The sequence below is a fragment of the Aythya marila genome (genome assembly GCF_965140915.1).
Source record: "Aythya marila genome assembly, chromosome: 1".
NCBI classification, from domain to species: domain Eukaryota; kingdom Metazoa; phylum Chordata; class Aves; order Anseriformes; family Anatidae; genus Aythya; species Aythya marila.
In genome coordinates this window covers 67,812,739-67,834,603 of record NC_139042.1, presented here as the reverse complement: position 1 = coordinate 67,834,603, position 21,865 = coordinate 67,812,739, and the positions used below count along the sequence as shown (strand labels likewise).

The 21,865-nt window shown below is 44.4% G+C and overlaps 2 protein-coding genes across 3 annotated transcripts in view; one reads left to right on the top strand and one right to left on the bottom strand.

The window, feature by feature from the left end:
- Nucleotides 1-66: 66 nt before the first annotated feature.
- TXNDC9 (thioredoxin domain containing 9) lies at nt 67-10,373 on the bottom strand. 2 transcript variants are annotated; one of them, XM_082774162.1, is made up of 6 exons: nt 10,302-10,373; nt 9,823-9,896; nt 8,419-8,635; nt 6,163-6,281; nt 3,531-3,785; nt 67-1,511 (listed from the first exon to the last, which is right to left on the bottom strand). In XM_082774162.1, exons 3-6 carry the CDS (start codon nt 8,605-8,607, stop codon nt 1,394-1,396), a joined length of 681 nt encoding a protein of 226 aa, XP_082630288.1. In that variant the 5' UTR covers nt 8,608-8,635; nt 9,823-9,896; nt 10,302-10,373; the 3' UTR covers nt 67-1,393. The 2 variants fall into 2 exon arrangements, with proteins under 2 accessions (XP_082630288.1, XP_082630287.1); XM_082774161.1 differs by having other exon boundaries at nt 10,252-10,331.
- Nucleotides 10,374-11,092: 719 nt separating this feature from the next.
- The window catches only part of EIF5B (eukaryotic translation initiation factor 5B), a 32,520-nt gene continuing 21,747 nt past the window's right edge, over nt 11,093-21,865 (top strand). Inside the window, exon 1 of the mRNA XM_082774105.1 lies at nt 11,093-11,249. Within this exon, the coding sequence (XP_082630231.1) occupies nt 11,215-11,249 (35 nt within the window). The 5' untranslated portion in view covers nt 11,093-11,214. The remainder of the gene's footprint in view (nt 11,250-21,865) is intronic.

The following is a 21,865-nucleotide window of genomic DNA, read 5'->3' as shown; positions in this document are numbered from 1 at the left end:
AGAATTAAAATAATTTTATTTCAATGTACATGAACTGAAATAAAATAGAATCATTGTTATTTTTCAACTTAAGAGTAATATTGCTGGGCTGGCCCAATCACAAGCACTCTCCACGACGAGGCAGCACGAGTAACTAGACCCAGTTCATCATTTTCTGGGCCAACTGAATTCCAAGTACTACTGTCAAAGGGTCCTCCAGCACACAGCAAACTCTGTTTTTGAGAACTAAGACAAGCCATCAACACTTTGCCTAGGCAGAAGCTTTAAGTTGTGTTCCAAGGAAGATCTCCCTTGAAAAATCCTGTCCATTACTGAAGAAACGGTACACAGCATGCTGCGCTACATCTAACAGATCAAGGCTTCTCCCGAACGCTTTTCTCTAGCCTACCCTCCCGTACAAAGCACCCGCTGTAAAAATCACACGTTCAAAACCACAGAATCATACAAACCCGCAAACAAGGCTGGTTTCAATATGCTTGTTGCTATGTGCTACTGCCCGCTGTGTCAGCTTCCACATGCAGCGTACATAGATGGCAAAAGGGCATTTCTCTTGACCACCACTTTCAGAAGTTATGTCTGTTTTTACAGCTTATAGTGCAATACAATTAAGTTACTCAATGTCATGATATGGCACCATAAGGTAAGCAATCTTCGTTGAAATGCACAATTCCTGGTACTAGTAATTTGCAGTGCTTTTACCAATAACAAGTAATAAGATTAAAGAGAACTGGAAAAGGAACTGATAGAGAAAATTCTTAGAAGTGTCTGTTGTTCCTTTGATGAAGGAAAAAGGGAACTGTCAGATTCAAGGAAAATGATGGGAAATAGTTCTTCACACAACACACTTAAGTTGTGGACTCCTTGCCATGTGAGGTGGATGCTAAGAAGATGCAATGAGGACTTAAAAAGATTTCTTTTTATCCAGCAAATGCTTTCAGATATGGAGTTCCCCAAGCCACAGACTGCTCAAAGTATGTTTTGGGGAAGCACCGCTATCTGCTCACCCTTTATTTTTTCCTCCCCTCTCTTCCTTGTGCATCTGCTTTTGGCCACTGAGCCTGGATATTAGGCCGGATGGACCTTTGATCTGTCTTGGTACAGTTTATTCTAAGTTACTTCAAAACGCTTCATAGATGTACTCTCAAAGATGTACTCTTCATCATTTGCAACATATTATTTAGATAGGACTTAGATTGTTGAATTACAAATGACCTCCAAAAGAGGAAAAAAAAATATTTAAGCTTTCTCCTGATATGACCCAGTTGTATAAAACTGTATAGAAAAGTGAGCGTTATGTGCAGATGTAGTGAAAAAGCAATAAGCTTTATAAAAAACATTCTTAAAAATGTACCAAGCATAAACAAAAGATGGTTTACAAATACATTTAACTATTTTAGTCATCATCAGAATCTGAATCGTATTTCTTCCCTCTGATGGTCTTCTTCTCCAACTTTGTGAAGCTTGTTCCAAATTTCTTTTGATTTTGAAAAGGTGGCTCCATCAAGTTTCCACTAGAGGAAAAGAGTAAGAGGTGTTGATTAAAGCCATATTTTTGCAGACAGTAAGCAGCATTTCTAATTACTTGTTCCTCCAAAAAAACCCACAAAACACTAAGAGAATAAAGCCCTACTCCCTAAAGTGACCCTAAAAAGCGCTGTGGGATGACTAGCATAGCGCTTTCTGGGCAAGAGAGCCTGGACAACAACAGCTAAGACAGGAATGTGAGTGTACACAGCACTTGTGATCAGAGCTCTGCAGGAAAAAAAACCTGAAAGGGCTTTTTGTGGCAAACTGATGGCTCTAAGGACAGCCATTCATCTTATTAAACAGTAAACAGGGAATTACAGAGGCTTTTTACACCAAAGGAAGAGACAAAAGTACAAAAGAAAATAAACCAGGAAGAGACTGTGGAATAGAAACAGAGTCAAAAATGGGTTTTGTAGCGCCAGAAGACACTTTGTTCCACCTCTACCTAGGCCAGATATGGCAATGTCCTTATCTAACACCGTGCACAGCTGGTGGGGCATGGAGGGACCCACACCTTGTTCCCCATGTTCACATAAAGCTGGAGGTCCCACACGTCCTAGAGCAGGGGTGTGCAAGAGGAGGATCCCCCTCCTTGCTTAGGGTGTACATGCTTTTAACTCACATGAGCTGTGAGGGGCTTGCATCTCAATGTCAGAGTGAGCAATTAGAACCTCCTGGAATTAGCTACAGAAGGGTGGTGGGAAATTGCTTATTACCACTTTGTAGATAACATGTTACTGATATTGATCCTAAATACACAGTTCAATGATTGCTAGTTAATTACATGTCAGCAATTAGCCAATATACCACTTGAATCCTGATTTTGCTGAGATGTGACCTGAGCAGTTCTGAACAGTTTTTTTTTTCCCTCCTAAATACAACGTATCCTTTCACCATCTGCTATTCCACAGACTGAAGGAAACAAAAACCACCAAAAAAGAAAAGAACTCAACAAAAAATTGTTTCTAGTCTGTTAGGAGAAACTCCAGGGAATACGTAAATGGATGTGGCCAAGAATGCTGAAAATTTAGCAAATTCAGTGCAGCTTAGTTCAATTTCACTGAATTATTTCTCCCATAAAGGGTGTTGCTGTCTAGAATAAATATCCAGACTGCCTTTGATTCCGTTGTGTTTGCTTCATACTGAACTGCTAAGTGGAATTACAACTTGTTTTGAATTATAATTTCTGCTTTACTCATCAGAAGTTCAACAGCTAATTAGATTTCTCCTTTAAGATCTAACAATGTCTCCTGTCAAACTTTGGGAAATAGCCATTGAAATGAACTATATAAGTATATAAACTATATAGACAAATATAAAATAGAATAAAAATATAAATAAAAAAGACACTCAAAAAAAAAAGAAAACTAGCCTAAAAAAAGATAAAGATTTTGACATGACTGGAAAGCAAAGCAGAAGGTGCTCTATCATTTCCAGAAAAAATAGGCTATTGTGACCTAAGCTATTAGCCTATTGTGAGGCCTTGTGTACCAAAATCCTAAATGTGGGCAGTTACAATGATTATCTTGTACTGCCAAACAAACAATTTGCACTTTTTTATGCCGTCTATTGAAAAAAAAAGTCATATGCAATATGGATTAAGGTGCCTCTTAAGTACAACCTACAGTTTTCACTTAAGCGGATTAAAATGCTCAAGCTTGACATCTAAGCTGTTGTAGGAAGGATTACATTAGACACGTGGCTGGGCCAGGCTTTATCAAAGCAGGGTTGCTACCCTATAGCAGCAAACGGCAGGAGCTGTGTTTGTTTTTTATTCCTGTACAAAAATGATGTTATAAAGATCATTATAATATCTCAGTATGTTGCCAAAGAGGTGCTCTTTTCTTTCGCTTGCCAAAGTACACAGAAGAAATAACTGGATTGAACTCACTTGTGTTTTAAAGCATACAAGATATCAAAGTTACAAACTTTCAGTTTCATCTGTCCGCAAGGACGTTCTCCTCACACTGTATCTGAAAATAAACCAATCACAAAACAATTACCTGTAATTAATTATGTCTGCACAGCCTAGTCTCCACTCCAAGGTCTCTGTAGTGAAGTCATCCGTGTTACCGAGATCAGTGAAGCCAACAACATAGTCTTGCGATTTTCCGTCTTTTATTAGTGCTAGAGTGGGGATTACTTTGATGCGCAGTCTCTCGCATAAGAAAGGAGATTTTTCTGCATTTAGTTTCAAGAATTTTGTCTCAACGTGCTTTTTTGCCAATACAGTCAAATGCTTGTCCATTATCTGACACCTGTCAAAAAAAAAAAAACCACAAAATGTTTGTTAGACTCAATAAGCTGAAGAACACATTGCTTTACAGCAATGTAAAGAAGAACTGTAAAGAGCTATTTCTATCACGTTACTTCCTCAGATACAACCTATACAATTAAAAATTTAGTCCCAAGAGAAGCTGTGTTTTAAAGGTAGCCAGATTTAACAACTAATAGAATAATGCCCTGGAGCACCTTTAACACACAATTACACCATGCATTTCTCTTGTTTCTTCCTAATTACACCACCCATGCACCTGACAGCTTCCCTCATTTCTTGAGGCCTCTATTTATTGATGGAATTTCCCGTACTTCTATTCTTCCTGCTTCAGCTCCACTGACTGTGAGCTTAGGAAACTTCTCTGCAACAGATTTCACATCTTCATAGAAGTACTGTGCACACATTACAGAGCTTTAGTTTTTTAGTCTCTGCCTCCACAGCTGAGATGCAGTAACTTGCTGCATAGAAGAAATTATTTTCAGAGTGCTTCAATAGTGCCATAAGCAAGTATTTCACTTTTCTGTTAAAATGTAGTAAGAACGAACATACAATAATTGTTTCTCAGTTAAGGGGCAGTAACATGAGCTGCTCAAAATAATTGTCAGATGGAAGACATTTGTAGGCTTGTCATCTTTGAGTGGTGAGGCTCAGCTGCACAAACTCTGTGATGTGGCTGTCCTTTAACTAGAACGGAAGGCTGAATAGATCAGAAAGCTGGAATGGGCAAGGATGAAAGCAACTTGATACTGTAGTTGGAAAACCTGACACACCAGCTTCAAGCTGGTTGTCACCACTACACATTTCACAAAGAACTTTCTCTAAAGTTCCTTCTCCTGTCTGAGTCTACAGGCTTCATTCGTACAGAAAAACCAAACATCCCAAACCTGTTCTGAGCTAATTATTTGCACAGATATTCTTTCAACTTTGAGTAAAAGCTAGCTGAATGCAGCTGCTTCAAATATTTTGAGTTGTAGAATGGTTTTGATTGGAAGACCATCTAATTCCACCCCCTGCCATGGGCAGGGACACCTCCCACCAGAGCAGGTTGCCCAAAGCTCCATCCAGCCTGGCCTTGAACACCTCCAGGGATGGGGCAGCCACAGCTTCTCTGGGCAGCCTGTGCCAGGGACTCAACACCCTCACAATAAAGAATTTATAATTTCTAGTCTAAACTTATCCTCCTTCAATTTAAAACTATTTCCTCCTGTCCCATCTCTGAATGCCCTGACACAGAGTCCCTCCCCAGCTTCTCTGTAGGTCCCCTTTAGGTACTGGAAGGCCACTGTAAGGTCTCCCTGGAACCTTCTCTTCTCCAGGCTGAAGAACCCCAACTCCCTCAGCCTGTCTTCATCCCTAACAGAGCTGCTCCAGCCCTCCGATCATCCTCACGGCCCTTCTCTGAGCCCACTCCAACAGTTCCATGTCCTTCTTACATCGAGGGCCCCAGAGCTGAATGCAGGTGGGGTCTCACAAGAAAGCTCTTTCAAAAATAAACTCTCTACTTGTAAGAGTCAAATATTTAACTTAGAAAGCACAAGATACACATGCCTCAGTGCATAATCTGGATTTGACCTCTTTCAATTTCTCACATTGAAGCTGTTTCAGTTTATGTTCTGTAAATCAGAGAAAACATAACTTGGGGAAAAAAAATAGGACAACCGGCTCCTCCTTCAATAAACAGCTCTATTTTGCAATTGCTTTTTAACAGAAAACATTGAGATAAACCCACCTAGGAATAGCCTACAACCCAGAACTTCTTCCAGGAATTCTTCCAAGGAAGTGGGAGATCTTATTTTAGGTTCCTATTTTGAGTCAGGACATAGATCTAGGTCCCTCACACCCTAAAGAAGTGACATAATCACAAAGGTACAGGCCCAAAGGGAAAACAGCTACAATTGGTATCCACAAATCCTTTCAAAGTCAAAACGTTGAATATTGAAGATGCTTAGACAGGATTTTGTTTACGTTTTGGTTTTTGGTTGCCAGAACTGCCCAGAATATCTCCATCTGGAATAACCAAAGTGATCTTTTTGAAGTTGCTATGGTCACTAAATTTAGAGCTGGCTCCCTCCAGCTAAATCAATGATGAACCACAGCAATCTCTCAAACGCTGCCAGAGAAGTTACGCATTTGTGTTCTAATCAACTATGCAAGAGGGGATTAATCCTTGTCAAATCATGTCAACTTTAGTTGGAATCAAAAGCTTTCAGAGGGAAGAAGGTATTGGAAGAAAAAAAAAACAAGGAATTTCCATGCTTCTAAAAATCTGTATTTACTTATGAGATTTGAAAAGAGCTTTTTTTTTTGGTATACATCTATAAGCAAAATGTTTCTTGAACAAAGTGTATTTACCATACCTGAAAGTTGTATCTCTATAGAAATGGCAAACCACATTTTTACTTTCTTTGACTTCTTGGAAAAAGTCTCTCTCACTTGGGATTTCTCTGTACTCCCCATGTCCTTTTGAAAGCCACTCCTTATGGAAAAGGAAAGGAAGTTAATTAGTATTTAGTTAGTCCTGCATCTGTCATGCAAGCTCTACAGCTTTTAAGGAAAAAAAAAAAAAAGGAGGGGGCTTCAGTAAAAACCCATTTCATACAGTAATAGTTAGAAACAAATTAGGCAAAGGTCTATAGGCCAGATAACGCTTCTAAATTGCCTCTTTCTCAACAGCAGGCAGGTAGCTGAGCACCTTCTTGTTTGCAAATACAAGTCTTGTACAGAGTTGCTCACAAATCTGCAGTGCAGCTTCCCTGTAAGATTAGACTAGTTCAAAGAGCACTGAAAACAAAGTTGTCAGAATTGGAGAACTGTAAATCTACAACTTGTGCCACTCTAAAATGTTTTTGCACCCTAGAAGAACTTGTCTAAAACTGACTCAAGCTATAACAGGTTATTTCTTTTGATCTTTCTATGAAAAAAATAGGGAGAAATAAGCCTGCAAAAACATAATGTTTATCTACTGAATATAGACTGAACTTGTCTTACTAAGAGCCAGGCTTCCAAAAAAAACCCTGACAACACAGGTGTTCATACCCATTACTCACAAAGTGAAGGGAGAAACAGAAATTCACGAGCTAACATTTACAGGCAATTTCAAACCTGCTTGACTAAATGTGCAAATACAGTCTGGGAAAAGATGATCTCCTAGATTTTCAAGGCATACAGTTAAGAAAAAAAACAGGAACAGCTTCTGATACAGAAAATTATACTGTATTAAAACACATATAGACTAAGCTAAATGATTAAGAGTGAAGCATGACAAAAACATGACATTTCAGCTTTCAGTGCAAGAAAAAATTACCATTCTTGATCTTGCAGTTGTGTTAGAGTTAAAAAAAAAAAGTGGGGGGTGTTGGAGCTGCTAGCAAATCAAAGATTTCCTGTAGACTAAATTACAACAGAACAAAGGATTTCCTGAATATTTTAACACGAACATTGGAAGAAATTACGTGAATAAGTTATAATAATGCAAATCACGCACCGACTTATGCTTCAACAGCAGATAAGTTAATTTTCCTACACATTCTTATTCCAGAAGAATGTGGGCCATCTTACTCCTTTTACAGAGCAGTATCCTACTTTCAATTTGAAAATGCATGAGAACAATGAGGTGAGATCAAGTACCATGAAGAATTTTTACAGGATAACTAACATGTTAACATCTAGAGCATGTCAAAGTATTACAACTTTTGAAAAAGGACAACACTGGAATCGAATATGAGCTGTACTTCTGAAGACACACAAGCAGTGTGACACCTTCTCTACTTCCATCTTTAGAGAATCAAAGCAACTAACTCTGCCTCTCCTGCAGCATCCCAACCACACAACATTTTACTGCATTCCCATTTGAAAGCATGCCATTAGCCACCACAGGCAAAACATCTCCTTTCAACCCAGTCACCTCCCCCTTGTCCCTATTTCTCTGTTTAGGTTTGCATGAAGTTAAGTAACCTATGGCTTCCCTATTTAGGATTTAGGTCTCACACCATATGTTACCAGAACTTTCTTTTCAGGAACAACCATCTATGCTCAAGGAGACTTTTGGGGGAGCACGAGGACTACAATTTAGCCAGATATACCAGGGACCAAAGCAGAACTCCTTTTCTGCAAGAAAAAATAAGCAGTCATACACAGCCAACATTTCACTGGAGTAGAAGAAGTGGGACAAAATTCTACCCTAGAACACGAAAAGACCCTGAATCTTTCTTCTGCAAAATACCTTAGAAAAAAACAGGCACCACCCACATGCCTTAAGATACTCCAGAATTCAGAAGTGTAAGGTACCAAAACACCTTACGATTAGGTTGTCTGTGAGGCTTATGACTTCAGATGACAACATTCAGTGAATAACAACACACTGAAATCTCTGTACTATACTCCTTGTCCTATCCTTATCATAAGATAATCACAGAGCTTCCTTTCTCCTGTTAAAGACCACAAAGCAAGCACACAGGAACAGAGATCTGCTTTTCGGATTTGTTTAAAAATAACAAAGTACAGAAAGGTGAAGAAAGAGAAGAAAACTCTTAGGTCATGTGTACAGTTCCCCTAGGATTTCCAAAAACTATTACATTTTGCGCTTCAGGAGTCTGTATTAGCACAAGACTTACCTGTTTCTGCTGTTTGGCCTTTTTCAGTGCTTCAAGCCTCCTTTGTTTAAGGCATTCCAATTCATCTTCATCCATTTGGTCCAGCTTCTGCATTTCCGCATCCAGATGTTCTTCTACTACCTTGGTGGTCTGAAGTATTTCATTCTCCAGAACTTTCTGGAGAATTTCAACGGATGTATCAGCAGCCATCTTTAAGTGTGAAGCGATCCCTTCAGATCTGTGAAGAGAACAATACACAGAATTTACATGTAAAGAATTTTTACATAACGCAGTTGACATTGTACAGAAATAAAAGGCAATGCTGTTTAAAGATTGCAGCATATGGATATGCTCGGTATCGAAACCCCCCTCCGGGGAACGTCTGCACAATGAACACAGGTAGCAACAAGGACTCTAGTCAAGCCCTATTCTCCCCATCCCAGGGCCAGGTACCAACAGTGCACAGGAACCTGAAATTACTAATCAATATAACAAAGTAAAATTAACAAGTTCCAAAGGAACAGACATCCTGAGCCACATCCGCGTACCTTTAATTAACACTGGGAAAAGAGAAGATGCAGTCCTTCTGACTCCATCCTTCTGGGAGAAAGAGATGTCTGAGAATAAGCCTAAGCAGTGTTCAGCATGTGTTTTCAACAGTTTAAATGCATTAAGTACCTTATGTGTATTAACATGTTTGAATCTGAATTAATACTCCTCGCTCTTTAGCTAAAAGGAAAGGCACTCAACAGCAATCGCCTTTGGCAAAAACACTGCTTCAATTAATACAAGAAAACTGAAATTGCAAGCACCACCTTCTGGCAGCCAGGGAAAGGATTAAAAAAAAAAAACAAAAGCCACTATCTTCACAAAGCAATTAGACACACAGCTAAAATCATTTCCTCTAAAACTCCCCCTCTCCAAATGCTTCAAAAGGCAGAAAACATTGAGACTAGGGGTGCTCGGAGAGCTAAGAGAACAAAATAGATAGTTCTCCTGAATAGTTTTTTATATTACATTACAAAAAACTGTCACTGTAATGAGTGACAGCTTTAAAATGGAAACACATGGACAGTGCACAGTGACCCTAAGCAGATTCTTTAGCTGCTGGCCACTGGTTTGATGCAACAGATCAGGGTTCTAGAATACTCTCAGCAACATTTTAAAATAGCCAAACTACCAGAACCATTGACTTTGCAAACACCTTGCATACAGAGGCAAGAACCCATTTTAAGTCGTGATGGGCAGGGTACCAGCACCATGGCAGTACTCCAAGTTTAATGCAATGTCAGCAGTGTTGCACTAACGCCACATGTACCACAGCCAGACCTGCTCTGGTCTGCAGCACCTTATGTGGGGTCTCTGCTAGCATTTCCTTTGTCTTTCTTGTATTTTGGAAGAATAGGAAGGTAGTAAAAAACTTACTGGTGTGGCTCACAGCCCACTAGGTCTTCAGGAAAGGGCTGAACGCTGCTCGGACAGGGTTAGAAAGCCGTATCCTGAAAAAAATAGCAGGGAAAAAGAGAAATCAGTCCCTCCAGCCCCCACTACGGCCCGAGTGCTCCCGGCTCTCCCAGCCACACCAGCGGGGCTGTGACCCCCGCTCCTCCCACAACACCCATACGGCTGCCGGGCCCCGGCCAGACCCTCCTAAAGCGCAGCCGCCCGCGCCGAGCTCCCCACAGGGGGGCGGCGGGGCCGGTACCGACGCAGGCGCCGCGCGGCCGTGACGAACAACGGCTGCCCACGGCGGGCGCGGCCCTTTAGCCCCAATTAGCTCCCTACCGGCCCCGTGGACGGCCCTTGTGCCCTCCCCGGCCCCCACGGCCCCCTCACAGCCCCGCCGCCGCTCACCCCAAAACCGGAGCCGCCACCGGAACTGCCGCCGCCCCGCCTCGCCTCACCTCAGCCGCGCCGGTCGCGCCCCGCCGGAGTCTCGCGAGATGTTGGGAGGGGGCGGGACAACGCCCTCCTCCCCGCACTGCCATTGGCCGAGGCGGCTGCCGCTCCTCCCGAGGGTGGCCAGCGCGCGCGCGTGCGCGGTGTTATTGTGAGGGGGGGCGGGGGCGGCGGCGGCGGCGGCCGTTGGGCGGCCGTTAACGGCCGCGGTGGGGGCTGAGGCGGAGGAGGGAGGGCGGGAGGGAGGCGGGGAGGGGGCGCCGCCGCCGCCGCCGCCGCCATGAGCGGCCCTGAGGTAAGGGCGGCCGCGGGGGACCGATGGCTGCGGAAGAGCGAGGCGGCGGCGGCGGGTGTGTGTGTGTGTGCGAGAAAACGGGGATATTCCAAACGATTAATAAATAAATAAATAAATAGTAATAATAAAGTTTCGTTTTTTGGCTTTTTTTTTTTTTAATTATTTTTTTTATTTTTAAAGCGTTTCCTGGAAATGAGCGCGGCGGGTGGGCAGGTGGGGCGGGGAGATAAAGCTCCTTCGGCGGCGGTGGCGGGGGGGGGGGGGGGCTGATAAGAGAGAGGGGCGGGCGGCAAAAATAAAATAAATAAATAAATAAATAAATAAAATAATTAAATAATAAATAATTAAATAAATAATAAAATAAATAAATAAATAATAATAATAAAGGTTCCTGTGTCTTTTTCGCCGGCTCCTGCTCCGGGCCCTCCGTGCCGGCGGGCGGCGCTGCGTGGCCGGGGCCGGGGCCGGGGCTGAGGCGGGGCCGAGGCTGAGGCTGAGGCGGGGCCGGGGCCGGGTGCGGGTGCGGGGCCGGGGCCGGGTGCGGGCGGCTCGCCGTATGCACGGGGCTGCGGGCGGGCGGCCGGCGGTGGCGGCGCTGAGGCGGGCGACGAGCGGCCGCCGCCATGGGCAAGAAGCAGAAGAACAAGAGCGAGGACGGGTAAGGAGGAGGAGGAGGAGGAGGCGGCGGTAGCGAGGCTGCCTTCAGGCTCCCGTCTCCGCCTCGTCCCTCCCCGGGAACGTGACAGCGCCGGTGCGGCGCCGCTGAGTCAGGCCCCGGCCGCGGCCTCGTGGCGGAGAGGGGGCCGTTGGAGGCCGTTGCGGCCGTTGGGGCCGTTGGGGGAGCCGGCTGCCAACGGGTGCGGGCCAGCGGCTCGTCAGGGTGCCGGGTTGTGGCCCTGCGGCGGCTGAGGGTGCTCGGGGTAGAGCCGTAGCCACGAGGCCGCGGGCAGCGTGAGCCGCTGAATGCGCCTTTTTTTGGGGAGTACCCCTGCCAGATCTCGCTTTCTGGGCAGTACGAGTGTCTCGTTAGCCAACATTTGCCTCGTCTTCACTATTTTTTCCTCGCGCTTTTCGCCGCACCGCGCAGGCTGTTTGGTAGGGCCTGTCGGCATCGCGTGTCCTGGGCTGTGTTCCCCGGGTGCGCCTCAGGAGCAGCGCTGGCGGGGAGATGAGTCAAGAGTCAGCTGGGGAGGAAGGAAGAGGGGCTGGATTTTAGTGCGCTGCAGGAGGGTTGGCCTCGTGCTCTTTGTACGTGCTGCAGTAGGTGCCAGAACCATCAGGGTTGGAAAGCCCTCCAGGATCACCCATGTCCCCAAGCACCAGGCCCAACCTCTCCTTGAACACCCCCAGGGACGGTGACTCCACCACCTCCGTGGGCAACCCGTCCCAGTGCCTGACTGCTCCTTCTGAGCAGAAATGTCTCCTCATTGCCAGCCTGAACCTCCCCTGGGGCAACCTGAGGCCATTCCCTCTGGTCCTGTCACTGGTTCCCTGTGAGAAGAGGCCGACCCCAGCTCTCCACATATTCCTCTCAGGTAGCTGCAGGGAGCAATGAGGTCTCCCCTGAGCCTCCTCTTCCCCAGCCCAAACACCCCCAGTGCCATCAGCTGCTCCTCACAGGACTTGTGCTCCAGAATCACACAGAAGCCTTTGGGTCCTGGAGCGCTGCTCTCCTGGGCCCTTCCAGTGGCAGTGGTGGCTGTGGGAGAGACTCGGAGAGCCTTCATGCCCGCCAGGTGCCTCGTCCTCTTCCGTGTGTCTGTAAAGTACCAGGCTCAGGCCTCTGTCGGTTGCCATGTGGAAAATCTCATTTATGGCTAAAAGAAGGAAGCTTAAAAGAGAAGCCAGCAGCTCATTGTTAGAATAACTGAAATCTGATTGTTACAGAAAAAGAAGGAACAAGGATGCAGTTAAAATAGCTTACCGGCTCACTGCTGCTCCGAGCCCTACGCTTGGTGGTTTCACCCTGGGGGAGGTGAGCTTTTGTGGCGAGCTGTCAGCATCAGGTGTCCTTCACGAGGAGCGATACGAGTGCTTGTGTGGATGGTTTTGTCTTCCTCACCGTAGGAAACACATGAGATCATTTTTATATGCTTGCTAACATGCTTTTATGTCTTTGCTCTTGGTCTGCAGCTGCATGCTGTATCCAAACACCCGAAAGGTGGCCTGTCTTTAATACGATTTCTTTGTTCTGTTTATTACCCCTAAACCAGTTCTGTCCAGGTCCCTGTTTCTTTCAGCTGACCTTGGAGAGCTGTGGGGTGTCCGGTGCCGTGCCCTGTACGAGGCATCTGTTTATGTCCCGTGCCTGCGTCTCCACCTCTCAGCGCCTCTGCGTTCATACCAGGCCCGTGTTTCTCTGCTGCGACGCTGTGCTAGGGTTGGGAATACCTCGTTCTGTGAGGGTAACTGCTCGCCGCTGCTCCCTGCGTGAAGCTCTGGTTGCAGCATGCCAGGGTAAACAGCAGTGAAGCCCAATTAGGCATGGACACCTGGTCAATTAGAAAGATTGCTGCCACAGCTAAATCAAGCAAAAGTTACAGGCGGCTTAGGAGAAGTTCAGCCAAAGCAAGCTTGAGGCCTTGCAAACGCAGCACAGCTCACCAACTGCTACCGGAGCAGCAATTCTGTGTTACGGGGCTGCAAAGCACGTGGCAGTGCAAGGGGTGAGCTGGGGGACTGGCTTGGACACCCCCAGTCCCTCTCCTTGCTGTTGCAGTTCCCCTTTCGTTCCCTGACAGCTACGTTTTAGATGCAGTCCCTTGCATCCCTTCTGGCTGCACGCAGCAGCTCAAGGGCACAGCTTGCAGCGCAGAGGAAGCACATGGGAAGATGCAGGTGTGTGTCAGTGTGGCAAATGTTGCTTTGGGCCCTGGTGTGACAGAAGGGAGATTTTCTGCTTTTCTCCTGACGTACTGAGACAAGTTACAGGAGGTACCCGTCATCTTGACTCTGCCCTCCTCCTCTTTTCCCCTTTCACCCCCACAGCTTTGACTTAGGTTGTGAGGTTTCCCCTCCTGCATTTCTGCTGAGTACAGCAGAGGCCTTGCTGATTAGGAATGAATTATTTCCAGGTAAATGAGGCTGAATTTTGGCGTGGGAGCCGGCTGTAAGTACGCAAGGACGAGTCCCTGAGGGAGGCGATAGCAGCGGTGAGTAGGGCAGGAATGGGAATGTGGGATCACTGCCTGTTACGAACACGCTGCTGTCCGAACAAACACACCTTCAAAGCCGTTCCTGCTCTACCAGCACCTCTGCTGCGCTCCCGTGGAGTTTATTATTGCCTCCTGCCCCTGGGTTGGTGTGCGTGGCTCCGTGGATGAGGGATGTGTTTATGCAGGGTGGCCAGCCGGCGTGGTAGAGGTGCTTTGTGAAGGTGAAGAGCGTCTCGGGTCGTAAATCGCTGCTGGGCCATATGGAAGCTGCCTTAATGGCTTCCCCTGGAAGCCGTGCGGCTGTGTTGGTCGCTCGCTTTCAGATGCAACCTCCCAGCAAAGCTGTCAATAAAAATACGAGCCATCTGATCATCCAGACACCCCTAATGGAAGTGTGGGTGTCTTGATGTGTAATCTGGCACCTCCCGGGAGCGATGGTGCTGTGCTTTGGTTTTTGGATAGGGCTGTGATGGCAGAAGGTATGTCAAGGTTCTCCCCTGCTGTTTTTGTGAGTTTGGTATAGGATTTTTTTTTTTTTTTAATGCGTGGGAAGCAGGGCTGTTTTTAAACTGCAGAACTGTGTGCTTTGAATTCAAGCCTCACACTGCTGCTGTAGATTTTTCGAGTCAATGTTCTATAAGCAGTAAGCTACAAATAATTTCCTGCCTGGAACCTCAATCTTTCCCCTTGGCTTTCTCAGCTTTTCATATGCATTTTTCCCCTCTTCTCCCAGCTTAGTCCTCTCTTTCTTTTCTTCTTCGTAGTTTTCTTCAGCTTCCAGCACATAATCTTTAGGTGTGTTTGTTCCTGTGCCCTTTGATATGGTGAGCTGGTGCCTGGGCATACCGCTCTGATCATTCATGCGTATTGCTTTGGAAGTTACAGGTGCCAGCTGTGATTCTGCAGCCAAGAACGAACACTGCTGCTAAAATAAGACGTACGGTGCTGCTGCTGCTGCTATATATTGCTTCCTATTCTGCAAATTAAATTGCTGGCACCGTCTATTAATCATTCTGCTTGGCCCTTTCTTGTTAGAGTATTAAATGAAATCTTTTAGGTGTTGCCTTGGGAAGTTCTGTGGAGGCTCCAAAGCCTGCAAGCACCTGTAGTTGAGAAACATTCTGTACCCCAGAAAATTTACAGCAGCTGTCTCTGTCTGCTTCTGGAGAATAGTTCCACAACAAAGCTTCTCCAGCAGCTGATAAGCCCCCGAGATCCCTGTTTTGCACATCTCATTTGGGAGCTGCCAGGATTGTGTATGGAAAGATGGAGTACAGCAGTGCAAAATAACTCCTCCGTTAGAGAAATTTATTGGCCTGTTCTACTCAAAAGTATATTTATGCACTCCCCAAAGCTATGGTTTTTAACATAAGCATTGCATATTTGTAAGAAAACCGTTTTTATACATTTTGTTGGATATTTTTTTGAAAGCAAAGCATCATATCACTGCATAAACACTGTGAGGATCCTCAAACATTTGCAGTAATGGCAGCATAAACCACAAAGCGCTGCCATCCACTTGATAAAGTGTTAGAAGCAGTTTTTCACATCTAGACCTCGATTCTCTTCATCTGTTACCTTCACCAAGGCATCTAAATCTAATCTATAATTACTGTTTATGAAAAGTGTAGAAATAGCTGCTGCAAGCCAGCAGGCATTGCAGAAAACTGTTCCAGTTCCATGAAGATCTCTGGAAAACCTCACGGGGAATAAAGGGCTTTATGGTAAGTTAAACTTTGCTGCTGCTGTTGTTGACACTTGCGCTATCCAGCCAGACAAGCTGACAGCTCTGCATACCTCGGCCGGTTTTAATTGCATTAGCACTGTCCTGTTTTCCTGACTCCAGCCTCGCGTGCGTTGCCATATGCTTGTTCTGTGCAGTTCACTGCTCAGAAGCTGCCTGGGACTCCGTGGTGTAGCTCTGGACAGAACCTCCAATTCAATAACTTTTACTACTTGCATGATATTCCTTATTTTTCCTTTCTCTGCCAAAAAATAAAGTCCCCTGGACTGTGAGGAAATCATTCTGCACACAGACTGTGTGTGCACATAATCAATTCAGTCACTAAGCTTGACTTGCTTAGAAAAAAAAAAAAAAAGTGCAGTGCAGCCAGGTGGGTGTTCTGGTCTGAAAGCAGCTGGTATCTCACAGCTGATGTGTGTTTTGATCCCTGTGCTTGCAGCACTGATGACTTATTCTTCTTACGTGTCATTTTTATTTATTTATTTTTTACAGTAGTCTGGAGATTTTAAACGTGAATGTGCTATTTTAATGCAGAAATGTGTTCCTTTAGGTGCACGCTGCTAGATGAAGTATGGGTTTAGTTGTAGTTCATGTGGGTGGGTATCCTGTGCCTCTCAGGATTATAGATTATCTAGAGTGTGTTTCAGGAAGTGGTTTAAATTGTATCAAAATCAGAACACATCACAAAAATGCCATGAGAAATACACAGAAGCTATGAAGCAGTGGACTTGGGGGTCATTTTTGTCATGTGTGCTTTTTCTAAACAAAAAAAGCCCAAAACTAATCGTTCAGGGGCAATTGACTGATACTTCTGTACGTAGTGCTTCATATTCCATGCTTTTAGCCACCTTGGGTCCTAAACACTTAAACCGAGCCTTGAAGAACTGTGTTTCCCCCCCCCCCCCCCAGGAGCTTGAAGGTCTTGAAGTTTTGCTATACCTTTGTTTAAGTGGGAATTTTAGGTTGTGGTGAGGGGTATTTTTGTCTAGGATATGTAAAGGAGACTTTTTTGTCTGTTTTTTTTTTGTACTTTTTTTTTTTTTCCTCCTCCCTACAATCTGTTGGGGTTAAGGGTTACCTTTTCTGTGCCTTTTTCAGAAGGTTTGGCCTAGCTGATAGTTATTCCTGTCTCCTTCCGTGGCCAAACTTGAAAGAGAAGGCATGACTCTTGAATTCTATGAAACGAAATCATTATCCTGAGAGCCTGAATAAAAACCAATTGCCCTTTTAGTCAGGTCTTACTTCCTTGCTGCCTTGTGTAATTAGGTAGCTTCCCCAGCTTCCTTCATCTTCCTGGGGAACATAGGGAGGTGCACTTCTGCATCATGCTTGACTGAGTCGACCTGGTGCTCACGTGGCTACCCCTCACTTCGTGGCCAGAGGAAGGAGTGCAGCTCGTTCTTTCCCAATTTTCAGACTCCTGCATATGCCTACATACCTTAACACCTGTGAGTTAAGACATCAACAGATATGCCACACAGCCTTTGTAACTTGCTAATTTAGTTACGAGCTGATCAGCTCCTATTTGGAAATCCTCCCTTATTACTGGGCTTAGCGACCCACACGTACAGAGGATGGGTAAAGTGCTTTAGGGGGGTGACGATAAAGACCTGGTTAAAGATACACCATTTTCATTTGGTCTCCCACTAATGCAAAACCAAACAGATGGCTCAGCTTCTTTCAGCCTTTTTGAAGTTCAGGTTGTGTGTGTTTTTTTTTTTTTTTTTTTTTTTTTTTTAAGCAGAAGCAAACGACTTAATGACGGTGATGTTCCTTTGAAGTTGGCTAGGGGAGCCGGTGTCATGCAGATGATGAAATATCTCGCAAGTGGCCTCAGCAAAAATGAGCCTTCTGATTATGCAGGAATGTGGGCAGCGAGTCTGCAGCAGTGACGCAACTTTCTTGCTGTGTCAACTTTCTGTCTCTTCTGCCCCGTGCGCGTGAATGCTTTTTTCAGTCTGCCTTTAATTGCACAGCTTTTTCTGACATCTGAACTTCTTTACAGAGCCGGTTTGAAAGCAACCCTGAATAAAATATTTTAACATAATTTTACTTATTATCTCAGCTTTAAAGCGCAGGCAAACTTTTGTGTTGCTCTGCGTAGCACTTGTACGCTTTGAGCAAAAGTCAAAGAAATATTTGTAATCTTTGAGTCTGCATGTACTTTTTTGTTTTGGCAGGAGAGTATTCTCCCTCTGACTTTGTTTGCAAAGCTGGCTGTTGGCTTTCCAGTAGTTAAAGGCTCGTTCTCATCCCAAGCTAAATTCTGTTTCTTTTTTGAGTTTCATTTAACTAATTTCAATGGAGTGAAATTGATATAAATGAGGGCAGCTCGGCTCCTTTGTATACTGCTAATTAATCCCATTGCTCCACTCTTTCAGTTCACGCATGGATTAATAGTTTTCTATTTCTCTTCCCGCTGCCTAGTCGGGATGCCATCCCTGCCTCAGAGGCACGCGGTGCCTGTTCCTAATGAACTTCTGCTCTGCGTTGGGGCTCGTGCAGTGCAGGTGCTATTACAGGTGTGCTCAGTCATCATTGTGGAAGATCTTAGGAAAGAGCACGAAGAAAACATGCGTGTTTGCTGGTGGTCTTGCTGGTCGGTTATCAGATTTCCTGTGAAATGCTGCTGTTGTTTTACTCACGCAGAAAGCCGGAGGAGCTCGTTTGGTGAGGAAAGGGAGTCACACATTTGGGCTGCAGAAATTCAATGAGCAAAGGAAAATGCAAGGTGTACTGATCTTATTTCGATGGCTGTAGTCCTGTCTTCCCCACGTTTGGCCTTGTTTGCTGGGGCAGCGCTCAAGAAGGAAGCCTTTGTAGTTTCTAATGCCCAGTTTTTTGTTTGTCAAGCTGCAAAAATCGCTTGAATATATTAACTATGGCAGTACTTGGAGTCACTTTTTAACCTGTCAGGGAAGAGATGAATGATAATTAAAATACTTGTAACTGTTCTGAAATATTTCATTAGGAAACTACTAAGTTTTTAATCATATTTTAGTTAAATCATATCCTGTGGCATGACAACTTCTGGTGAGATTTGAGCTAATTAACCCCTGTAATATCCTAGACTGCAAAAGACAAGGCAAAACTTCAAACTTTCTAGCTGCTGCAAAAATCAGTCTCTCTAATTGTACACACGAGTTAGAAGCAAAAAGGCAAAGAATGCCCTTAAAAGACTAAAGCAGACCAGGGTGTATGGAAAGTAAGATTAACATAAGCCTGGACATCCATAAATCAAACTTTATGTTAGGGTGAACTCTGGCCTCACAATGTCTTCCATGGGGAATTTCTAGGTTCTAGCTGTTGCAAGCAATTGCATCAGAAAAAAAAAAAAAAAAAAAAAAAACCTTGTTCCAGGATAGTTCCTCATGTTAAAATGAAAAAACAAAGCACACCCAGCAAACCAACCAACCACCACCGTAAGGTAGGTGCTATTTTAGTATTTTTCATCAGATGTTATAATAGCTGAGGCTGTGTATTGTAATTTTTAACTGGGGTTTTAGTCTTAAATGTTGATTCCTTGGTGCACAAGCAAAAGAGGCAGTGGGATGGTCTGTTACAGATCATATGCATATCAGTCACAGGGACTTTCTGCTTTTCTGACTCAATACCTTGCAACTGCTTGGGATGTTATAAGTAGGAGAGCTACTGGCCATCTTTGTACATCTGACTGAGCCGAGGTAGGTGACAGCTCCTCATTTATTCCCAGCTCTCTTAATCTTCACACTGAAAATGTTTCATACTTCTTTTTTACAGGCAGATTTTTTACCACTTTGTAGTAAACATGTAAACCAAGTAGCTTAGATTGGATTATTATTAGTATTTTTTGAGTGTCACTTTCTGTTGCTGTGCTGACGATGCTGTGGTTTCACCAGGGATGTTGCTGAATTTCCTGTATTGCTCCTGCCTTTCTTAACCATTCTCCAAGTACGTATTTGGGGTGGTTTGGGTGTATTTGATCCTGCTGAGGCACAGAATTGTGTGCTGGCACAGCATTTGGCTGGCGGCCCACTGAATATGCAGGAATCTAGTAGTAAGTGTCTTGCTTTTTCACTGTGTGATGCAGGTTTTCAGTAGTCCGTGCACACAACTAATGCTGGAACCCTTCAGGCAAGAACAGCATCTTTAAAATATTGAAGTAGATGTTCTTGATGTTCTATCTAGGTCAGTAAGGTCGATGTTTCTTCAGTATGAATGTTCCTATATGCTACCTGCAAAATGGTTTTGAATGTTCTGAAGCCCTGTAATCCTGTTTAAAGGGCAAGCAGCAGTGAAACTGCATAGGGGAAGTACAGAACCCTTTTTTTTGCTCAGGGTTGTAATTCTGAAGTTTTGTTTGGCTTCTGAAATGTGGTAATTCCTGCGTACTTGTTATGGATTACTGCTATCTCCTTTAATCAGCCTTACTGCTGTTTCTTCTCCCACTGCATAGTTTTGCCCTGTGTTTGGCACAGATGCCCTTGGAGGCAGTCATTTAATGCTCTGAAAACTGCTTGCTGAGGTTTGTGAGTGGAACGTGCACACCTAACTCTCGCTCCCCTTTACTGCTGTTTTACCGGTACCAGAACTAGGGGATGAGCAAACTCTCTTCATATCTGGCATCAAAAATAGAGGCTGGGATCAAAAGCATGTGAATAAGAAAGGTGGCTCTGGCTTCGCTTCTGAAGCAGCCTCAGAAGAAAATTAGGCAAATGATCCCTTCTCAGCAGTGCAGTAGCACTCAGCTCTCAGCTTCGAGCTTTCCAGGTCTCCTTGATGCTCTTCAGTGCATGAATCTGATCGACAGCAAGTCTCCTTGGAGTCCAAAACATAAAGAGCTTGAATAGCTAAAGTCATTCCAGTCATATATAGTTTTATATATATAAAGATCCTGATACAAAAGCAATTTGGTGACAAAATTGAAAACTGTTTGAGTATACTGGTGCTTTCAGGTTCCTCTGTCGGGTACTCTTGGGGTTGGGGTGAAAACCCTTGCAAGGGCTGAATTTAGGGCCTAGGGAGGATGGGTGGGACCTTCTGGAGGACTTGGAGGAGGAGGTTCCTTACGAAGGTGCTTGGGCTTCTGAAACTTGGGGTTGTGAAGTACTTAAAGTTAGAATCATTAGAATTCAGAATCCTAATTCCAATTAATGAAATGATTACGTTGTTGACTGCGTTATACATTTCAAAATCTTCACAACAACACAGAGTTGGCTAAGAGCCCTAGACCACAATTTTACGATAAGGAAGTTCAAGGTCAGTATGGAAATAAACTCTCAGTCACGGGAGCCAGTATCTGAACTTGGCTTTCCAGTGACGTTCGTGCTTTACAGCTCTTTAAAAGAATCATAACTTTCTGCATTGCGGATGAACGCATGCAGCCTTAATTTTTACTTCATCCAGGCTCAAAGCCTGCTCTGTCTCCTCTTCCAAGTGGAAATGTGGCGCTAAGTGTAGATTTCTTGGAAAGCTTTGACTCTTCAGCTGCGGAAGCCAAGGTTAGAAAGAGTCTTGTGCTATATTTATGCCACTGTTGTGACAGCTGAACTGTCTTCCTTGTTATTCCTGAATTGTTCTTACCGGTGGGTGTTAAAGCTTAATGTCTGCCAATTAGGTTTTTTCAGTGTTTGATTTCAGATATTTTCCCCCAAAGAAGTTTTCCTTTTCAAGACTCGAGTAGATTTAAAACCGAAACCAAAACCCACCCGTAATGCATGTGCCCCTTCTCCCCTCCCCTTAAAGCCTGGAAGACATAAAGCGCTAGAAGCACTTTTTGCCAGTAGCATAAAAACATGCGTTTTATGTTTGTACATACTTTCTGCAAAGTTGCCATGTGAAAAGTCACTTTTGAGGCTATCCATGTAAAATACGAGCTGTTTAAAGGCTTAGTACCTGCACAACCATATGGGCAGGCCCCTCTAGTAGTGCCAGTTGGGCAGCCACTACTAGTAGTAGTAGTGGAGCTTATAGTTTGGTCTCTTCAAGCTATTTCAGGCTGGGATTTGACTTGATCCCCTCCATTAAGAGTAGAAGAAGGTAAGTAGTTGTGCTTAATGATCTGACGTGCTGCACTCAACGCAATAAAAAGTGCGAGGCCTGCGCGTGGGCCTACGTGTGACATAGTTAGCCTGCTGCTAGGGCTCGACTCTAGGTGTAGAGGTGATGGGTGGCATTTTTATTTCAGCTGTCTGTGCTGCCTCTGGGGCACAGCCAGTTAAACTGCGTGTAAAAGCAGCTCTTAAATCGCTGAAACACCAAGTCAGCTGTTTTTAAGGTGCAAACGGCCAAAAAGTTGAGTCTTTCCTCTTGGGGCCTGTGGAGATTGGTTTAGAAATCTTGCATTCTCTGTTTGAGGGTTACATTTCTTTAAGAAATATACTACTTATCGTGTCA

Bases quoted from the DNA above. Each gene is read 5' to 3' on its own strand.
- TXNDC9 (XM_082774162.1), bottom strand. From the start codon at position 8,607: ATGGCTGCTGATACATCCGTTGAAATTCTCCAGAAAGTTCTGGAGAAT. The intron at 6,282-8,418 runs GTAAGTCTTGTG...CTTTTCCATAAG, and splicing joins AGGCCAAACAGCAGAAACAG to GAGTGGCTTTCAAAAGGACA. The intron at 1,512-3,530 runs GTAATTGTTTTG...CTTTTCCTCTAG, and splicing joins GCAGACATAATTAATTACAG to TGGAAACTTGATGGAGCCAC.